Source organism: Nanorana parkeri, unplaced genomic scaffold, assembly GCF_000935625.1.
Source record: "Nanorana parkeri isolate BGI_ZX_2015 unplaced genomic scaffold, ASM93562v1 scaffold190, whole genome shotgun sequence".
NCBI classification, from domain to species: Eukaryota; Metazoa; Chordata; class Amphibia; order Anura; family Dicroglossidae; genus Nanorana; species Nanorana parkeri.
Genome location: NW_017306458.1, coordinates 1,158,374 through 1,167,080, shown reverse-complemented (window position 1 = coordinate 1,167,080; position 8,707 = coordinate 1,158,374). Strand labels below are relative to the sequence as shown.

The following is an 8,707-nucleotide window of genomic DNA, read 5'->3' as shown; positions in this document are numbered from 1 at the left end:
GTTGGGACTGCTGTAGTCATAAAGTGCTGTCTCTGTGATTTTACCAAAGCTTGCAACCCCTTCCTGCAGGTTCCTATTGGCCACTAAGTCTGCCCAACAAAAAAAAATGTGTGGGTATGGGCTCAGTGACAAGTACCACGACCCAGAAGTGTCAGACCTTTGCTTGTCCGAAGGGCCTGTGATTCGGCCATGACAGGAAGGTTTGGGAGGCTGCTGCAGGAATGTACAGGCACCTATAGTTGTCTGCACTTCATACTTGCAGTAGATTGTCCCACTTCACCATGGGACAAAACATCTTTATGGCATGATAGTGTCACCAGTCGCCTTCATGAATGTAATGCTGTATAGCTCAATTGTATGTGCCCTTTCTAACTGCGTTTGCCAGACCTTCTTTTTTCTTTTTGGGGATAATACACACCTAACAACGGCATGTTGTCCTTGACTGTAGACTTACAACTACATTTGGGAACAATAGGGAAGTTGCCCAAAAGACACCAGTCAATTTGGCCTGTATATGGCAGCTTTTAGGGTTTTATATATTCTGGCGGCCTACATACAGTGCCAGCAACGTTTTAGAAAGCTCATTACCTAATGCACATAGTGTATATACATGCTGAAACAAGTACCTAAGCTTTCTTGTCTTTGTGGGGTTAATTGCTTATAATTAATAGGGGGGATTAAGTCTGCACTAGACAGGATACACTTCCGATCATGTTTACACTTCCCGAGTTCTAAAGCAGGGATAGGCAACCTTAGGCACTTGTGCCAAGATGAGCATGCAATGACATTTTCAGTGACACCTGGAAGATCCTCCTGTGGCATCCATGCAGGCTTGGACTGGAGGATCCTCTAGTGGCCCCTGCTCCCTACAAGTACTATGCTGCTGCCATAAGCTGTATCTGACAGCTCACTAGGCTGTCAAATACAAAGCCTGGCCTGCCCATCTGTGCTCGCAACCTACCCACCTGCATGATATTTCAGAGAAGCGTGCATTACTAAATTATCAGGTGCAAGCCCTACTCTCAGTAACAGCGTAGGCCCAGTTGCAGGCTTTGTTATGTAAAGAACCCATCAGCCTACCCTCTTGAGTTTCAGGAATTGGGTCTGATATCAGGTCTGTGGGTACAACAATTGGGGCTGACCTGAGAACTGTGGCACATTTTTGTTCACTGGCATGCCAGTTTTCTAGTGCTTGTAAATTGACACGTTGCCAACCCTTGTCCTAACGCCTTGGTTCACTGATAACGCGGAACATGCTGGTCAATGCCAAGAATCCTATATGTAGCCCTAACCAAACTCCGTTCATATTGTTTTGTTTTTTTACTAGTAAACATAGTATAAGGAATGCACATAGGAGCAACCATAAGTAAAACTGTATGCTAACTAGGAAAAGCTAGACATCTATCAATTTAGTAGAATTATTGCTGAAACACTTTAGAAGTGTATAAATTAGGCATTCCGATAAGTCTGTTAAAATTGAGCAGATGATTAGAAAAACACATTAATTTACTCTTACACTCAAAGGTATTTGACAATAGCATATGACTGTAGGTATTAGCAGTCTGGGTAGCAGATTGCAGTTATTTAAATTTTTTCTAAAAAGACCAAAAAATAACTGTGGCGCAGTAGATGTGATCCGTGCAGTCATTAACTTAGAAGTAAACACATACAGTATAAAAAGGTATATCAAAGAAAACCGTTTCTTAATTATTACTATGTATTTTGATTTTCTCTATAGTATAAACTCAACAAATCATTTTTCCCCCCAACTGTACAAAAAAAGGATTAATGCTTAAATAAGCAGATCTCAATGTGACAAGAAACATCTTGCACTCCTAAAATGGAATCATTTGGCATGTGTTTATATAGCTCTCTCGCAGTTCATTTCTAACTAGTCCTAATACACATCGTCTGCTTTGCAGGAGTTTACATTCAAAGAACTAAAAAAGGCCTTTTTGCTTTTCCATCTTGTTCCTAGCAGACTAAACAAAAATGAATAAGAGTCTACTTATTCAATAAAACTGTGAAAACAAAAAAGTGGGGAGTGCAGTAGCCATAGTAACTAGTCAGCATCCATGTTGTACTAATATGGATTAAACCTTTAAAAAGGTAGCAAGCATCAAGGCTCTTATTTCAGAAGACACATACTATGCCTCTTCTGCAATGAAAACTTATCTTCTTAAAGTGATATTAAACCTTATTTTTTTTAATGTTATCACTGGGGGGCCGCATTCATTTAGATCATTGGGGTTTTTTTTTTTAATTCTTCAGTGCCTTGTTTTCTAGTGGGTCCCCGCAGCACGCCCTCTCCCCCCTGCACAGGTGCCTTCATCAGCTAAGCTGCTGCTGTGGAGGCACCCGTGCTTGCTCGTTCCCGCAGTAGCTGCAGCAGGCCACGCCCCTCCTCTCCACCCAGCAGTTTGACTGATGGCAGAAGGAGCCTATGGCTCTTCTGCCCTCAGTATCCCCTCCCCGCAACCAGGAAGTTTGAGAGAGAGCATCGCTTCGGGGATCGCCGGCAGTGACAGGTAAATATGGAGGTAACGCTAAAAGGTACTGGGTATTTTTGTACCTTAACGCACTAAACGACCATCCTTTAGTAATACTTTAACTTTAGAATGTACACTGAACTGTTCATGGGCAGCTCAGTGTTCATTCTCAGCATGCCTTTGTATTGAGACAAATCCTCGTGCGCATGTGTGAGAGTTACATAATTACCAGCCAGCCAATCAAGATGGCAAAAGATGCCAAACCCAGAAGACCAGCAAAGATGTCTGCGCTGGCACTGAAGCTCGAGAACATCACATGGCTGGAAGGGTGGTGAGGATAGTTAAATTTAGTTTTAATTTAAGTAGGGTACATCTGATTAGTCACAGTGGGTTAAGCTAGATACACACAGAGTGAATCAGATGAAATGTGTTCCTTTAATGGCCCTATACCCGTAATGGAAGTCGATCATTAGATTGCCTTTTGCTAAAAGGAAATGCTGGAAAATCCTCGGCTTAACAGTGCATGCAGCTGCAAGTACTGTTCGGGTATTTTGACAGCACTGCTGTCAGAATACAAAGCACACATATTGAGAATTGTTCATCTATGCAGTTAGTGTGGTTGGGGGACTCTCATTGTACCCAGCTTTAGTGTGATTTGCACTTTGGCTTTACTTCTTGAAATGTTTCTTGTAGTGTTTGATAAATATATATATATATTTTTTTTTTGTAGGACAATAATTTCTTTGGATGATATTGTCTTGTAAAAATGGTTTAATTTTTATGTAATTCATAGACAAAATAGTAACAAAATTTAAAATATTTTTTTTCTCATTAGTTGATTAGTGTTGAAATAAAAAAAATTTGTGATACCGAAAAAATTATGAACAAATTGAATAAAAATGTTAAAAGTTTAAATGTTAAAAAAATAGAAACCAAAAAATCAGCAAGAGAATAGTTGAGGGGAAAGGGGGAAGGAGGAGTTAATTAGGGCAAATTATGGTAAGTTAAGGGGCTAAATCTGAACAAATTTTATTTAACACATTTTTTTTTCCGTTTACTTGTCAGGTTGCTTTACCTGACATCATTTAAAGATCAAAGCTCATAGCCTTGATCTGCAGATAAATGAAACATATTAGATATAAATGTAAGTAGGCATGCACAGATACCAGTGCCGATACTTGGCATTTTCTTGAGAACTACCAGGTTGCAGCTGCGACTGGGCTCTGGAGCTCCACCCCTGTCCTGAAATCATTAGTCTGTATTGTTTTTCCGCAGGTCTCCTGGGTCAGACTCAGTAGGACACCATTGAGATATTACTGTGTATTTACCAGCGAGAGCAGATGGTAGTCAGGCCTTTGTCAAAAAAAAGTATTCTGTTCCCTTCACTGGATGATACTCTGAGCGTGGCTTAACGCACATTGATCCCCTTAGGGGCAATTCACTGGACACTGGCTCCTCTCACCTTTTAGTCTCTGTTTATAGAGGAGAGGTTTACACTTCTATGTATGCCTCAGACCCTGCACATCAAGCCAAACTCGTCTGAGGAGGACCCGATGTCTCCCTAGGTGGTCAACAGGCAGGGAACAGTTTCCTGCTGCAGGTACTCCCAGAAAGACAATGTGAATCACTTACTGACTTTGGGGGACTCCTCCATCCAGGGTTAGGTCCTCTTTCCTTGACTGTTTCGGATCCCATTGAAGAAGGGCTTCTGGTTTCTTCCATTGTTTCAGCTTCAAATAGGTCTCCTAACCAGATGCTCTCTCTTTGCTGGACCTAGGGGTTCAGGAGCATCCCTGGACCCATGGCTAGACATGCTTTCTCTGGGATTGCTCCAGAGTTAATTATCGTGTACCAGGGAGGATGTTTTCAGCTATCCTCGACCCTTCTGGTCATTTTCAGTTCACCAGTGTGGTACCTAAATCTAGATTCCTTCCTTTGCCTAACCTTTTAGAGGTGATTTCTTGTACCCTAACCCTTTAGTAGTTTGACTCGTTTGAGGGACAACATTTCTAAACTCTCAGGTGGACTCAGGAGTCGCTGCACTATCTTGTAGACTGCTGTATTCTAGCTATTGCAGGATTCTCCTTAAATAGCTTCACCTAGGGAGGTTCCTTCTGGGGGTTTTGACTCCAATTCTTGTTGACCGCATCAGGTTGTGGATCCTTTCCTCCCTTCAGGGGAATGTATCATTCCACCTGTTTTAGTGGATTCTGGTTGATCAACTGTTTGCTTTTTTCAAGTTGTGGCACTCCACCTGTTTTGGGGTTAATCCCCTCTGGTAGTGATTCTTTTCTTCCTGGCTTTGAGCATCAGGTTGACTCTTCGCATCCTTCCTTTGGTCATTGTCTTTTTGGTTGGGGGGCCAGTCTCCTCAGATCTCCAAAATTCACGCGTTGGTCCTTCAGGCAGACCTTAGGTTGCTAGTAGTTTCTCAGTTCAGTTTTGTTGGATCTGTGGGAGGTTGTTGCTCTGTTGGCCGCCCCTCGATTGGACTGCTTTTAGACATCCCAACAGTATCTGAATTCCTAGACCCCTCAATAAATGAGAATGACAATAGGATTTTTGTACTGTTTATTGTGGGGCAAAGGAGTTTATTGCGGGGCAAAGGTCCCACCTGTGTTTATGTTAATGTTTTTGGTACCGCTTTTCTACAAAACTAAGGCATACTGGGAGTAGAAGGGGTTATTCTGGGCTACCCCACATTTGTTTGTTTGCCAGTGTCTATCCTCCTCTAGATGGCAGTATAGCTTGATAGTATCTAGAATCATCTGCACCTTAAAGGAGAACTATGGGGTTAAGGCTTTTCCGCATAGTTCTCCTTAGGGTAATGGGAGGACACAAACTAGCGTCCTCCCTAAGAAAAGGATTTACAGTAAGTGCAAATATCATACTGTAATGATTTATTACTTAATAGGTAACTGAATTCATTTGTGTCTTTTACTAATGCCTGGAGTGAAGCTATAAAGCGTATGAGATTTGTGCTTAGAACTGCTTAAAGAAGATGTAATAACCCTTGCAGTAGAGCTACCCCCTGACTGTAAGGACTAAGTGCTTGTTTTAGTTTAGGTTCAAAAATAACAAAGTTATACTTACATGAAGCTCCAAGCCAGCCAGCTGTCACGGTGCTCCCTCCAGCCACTCGCCTCCTATGCTGCAGTGATCAAATGTTTCTCGGCATCCTCACATCTATACACAGTGTAGGGACCTTGGGGCACTGCATTGAAGGGGGAGAGAGGCTGTAAGGACCGGTGCGTAACTTTTTTTTAACCTAGACAAAAACAAGCAGTTTATTATTAGCGCCTCTGCCTTGCAAGGAGTTTGCATGTTCTCCCTGGGCTTGCGTGGGTTTCCTCCGGGTACTCCGGTTTCCTCCCACACTCCAAAGTCAAGCTGGAAGGTAAATTGGCTCCTGTCTAAATTGGCCCTGTATGTATGCATGTGATATATTGACATTAGATTGTAAGCTCCCTGAGGGCAGGGACTGATGAGAATGTACGCTATGTAAAAGCACTGCGTAAATTGTTGGCGTTATATAAATACCTGTAGTAATAATAATAATAATATATAGCGCCAACAGCAGCGCTTTACAATATAAGGAAGACATTACAAACACATTACAATTCAAGACAAGATGGTACGGAGGTTACCCCTTACAGTGCAGGGGTAGCCCCACTTCAAGGGTTAATTAAAAAAAAAAAAAATAATGAAGCTCTTTTTTTAAGGCAATACACTATTCTGTTTTATTATTATTTTATTATCAAAAGAACTAATTTTTGTGGATGAATAAAGAACATATTTTTTTCTTGATGATGTGAAAAATAAACCATCTATTAATTGTTACCTTTTTTTCTCACATCAGGGTAGTACCCAGGCCCGACAAATTGGAGCAGTGGCCTATGTAGAATGTTCCTCCAAGGTGTCCGAGAACAGCGTGAGGGATGTCTTTCACGTCACCACTTTGGCCTCTGTTAACCGAATCCACAAGAACCTTAAACGGAGCAACTCCAAGAGAGGACTGAAGCGTGTATCGCAGCTACCTGGACGGACTGAACTGTTAAACGAAACAGAGATGCGCAAGGACCGTGCCAAGAGCTGTTCTATCATGTGAAAGTGTTCCTGTCTGCTGTAAACAAACAAAAAAAGTGTGTGGAGGTTAAACTTTGCACCGAGTAACAGGCACCCAGCAGACATAAATGGCAGGTTTTGCTTTGCCCAGTGTTGCGTAATCATAGCTAGTCTCTGGACGATGCCATTTACAGCTAATTCCCGATTACATAGAGAAATAATAGATGACAAATGCAAATCAGTGACATATAAACAAATTAACACAAAACGCGCATTCAGAGTTTGCTTTTTGTCCTGCTGATTCCGTCCTCATAATTGTATTTATATGTGAACACAGCTCACGCCCATTGTACAGAATTAAATGAAGGCACCTCTGTAAAGCCTGTTTAACGTGTGTATATATGTATGTATGTTTATATGTATATATACACACAGTAGGATGGTTTGAGAAATGATTGTTGCAAAGCTATAATTAAATCAATTTTATTGTTATGTTGTTGTTTTGTGTTGTTTTAAGATAGGCACTTGTTTGACTGTGAATGAGTATGTTATAAAGGAAAATGTGCCAATAATTGTTCCTACCAATACTATGGCTGGTAAGGCATCATTGTTCTTCAAAAGTCACAGTATCTACTAGGGTCGTCCCTATAATGAGGGTGTTGCCTCAGCCGGCATCTTTTTGGGTCACGTGAGGGAACGTCAAGCAGAGGGGCATGAACGTTCTTCTGCACAATGTTTGCATTGTGCCTGTAGCCCCTTTTTTGGCCAGAGCATGCCAGGTTGCTAAGAGGCAGGCAGGGAGATGTGTATGGGCCATACACATCTCCCCACCCAGTTCTTAGCAACCTTGGATGCTGCAACCAGTGTCCTGCTGAGCTCCTGGCAACCAATTATGTCACTAAGGCTAAGGACACTCCCGGTAGCTATAAAGCCAAATACTAATTTCCTGGGGTCTAGGAGGGGTATAACCCGACACAAAATACTTGACACGCTTGCCATCCCAAAACTAAGTTGAACAGATTAAATGTAAACCATGACATGAAAAGAGCTCATATCACCTATGGCCAGCTAATGATCAATCTCATGAACCCTTCTATTGCTGGTTTCTAAACATCTACCACTTACTGGTTATAAATAATGTAGGTATATATTTATATATATATACAGTGTCTTGTTTTTGTTGCATTACCATCTGGAATTAAAATGGATTTTTGGGTGTATTTGTACTATTTAATTTACACAACATGCAAAATACAAACGATACAAAAGAAATAAGACAAAAACTGAAAAGTTGAGCGTGCATAACTATTCAGAACAGGTGTATATATACTAAAATCATGTGACGCTTAGATTGCACCCAGGTGGTCTTTATTTAACTAATAATGTGACTTCTGAAGGTAATTGGTTGCACCAGATCCTATGAGGGTGCATATCTTATTTAAATATAATCAAATGTATAATCACTTTTTATAATTTTTTTTAAAGCAAGTTATTATCTTAATTTTACTTCACTATTTTGTGTATTTCCATATTTTGTGTATGTGCAAAATCCATTTAACTTCCAGATGGTGGTGATGCAACAAAATAGGTAAAATGCCAAGGGGGTGAATACTTTTGCAAGCCACTGTATGGTCCTCTGTTTAAAGACATTTTCCTGGTAAAATATAGCAATATGGAGAAAACAAGAGTTCTTTGTCAGGGTGTACATATACTTTAAGCTCCCCAATTAACAAGTAAAAGCTTAGCCTATGAGTAGCTAATTTGAAAAAGGAATGTGTATGATGATCAAAACTAATTCATTCAACTAACTGAAAAGAAATTGCACATTACTTCAGTACACAATGAGTTCTGTTTATTTTTGTGTGGATTTGCCACCTTAAAATGGATCACCAGTATATTGGATATGGGTGGGTCACCTGTCCCAGGCTTGAGTTCATAGTGCTTTTTTTCCCCCTTGTCCTGCTCTGCAAAGTTTAAAGTGGTATTTTATTTCTATATCTAGACTGCAATGTCTTACCAAGGACATTGTACTAATGAGATTTAAATGGCATGCAATGTAACATCATAAAAGGTAGAGTGGAGCTTTGATAAGAGGAGGTTTAATGTGACTTGTTTATGGGGGTGAAAAGGTGAAGTAGAGGAGCAGTGACATC

The 8,707-nt window shown here is 40.7% G+C and overlaps 1 protein-coding gene across 1 annotated transcript in view; it reads left to right on the top strand.

Annotated features, from left to right (window-relative positions):
* RND2 (Rho family GTPase 2) overlaps positions 1 to 6,990 on the top strand; it is a 127,542-nt gene extending 120,552 nt beyond the window's left edge. The window contains exon 5 of the mRNA XM_018555265.1: positions 6,349 to 6,990. Within this exon, the coding sequence (XP_018410767.1) occupies positions 6,349 to 6,597 (249 nt within the window). The 3' untranslated portion in view covers positions 6,598 to 6,990. The remainder of the gene's footprint in view (positions 1 to 6,348) is intronic.
* The last annotated feature ends 1,717 nt before the right edge of the window (positions 6,991 to 8,707 follow it).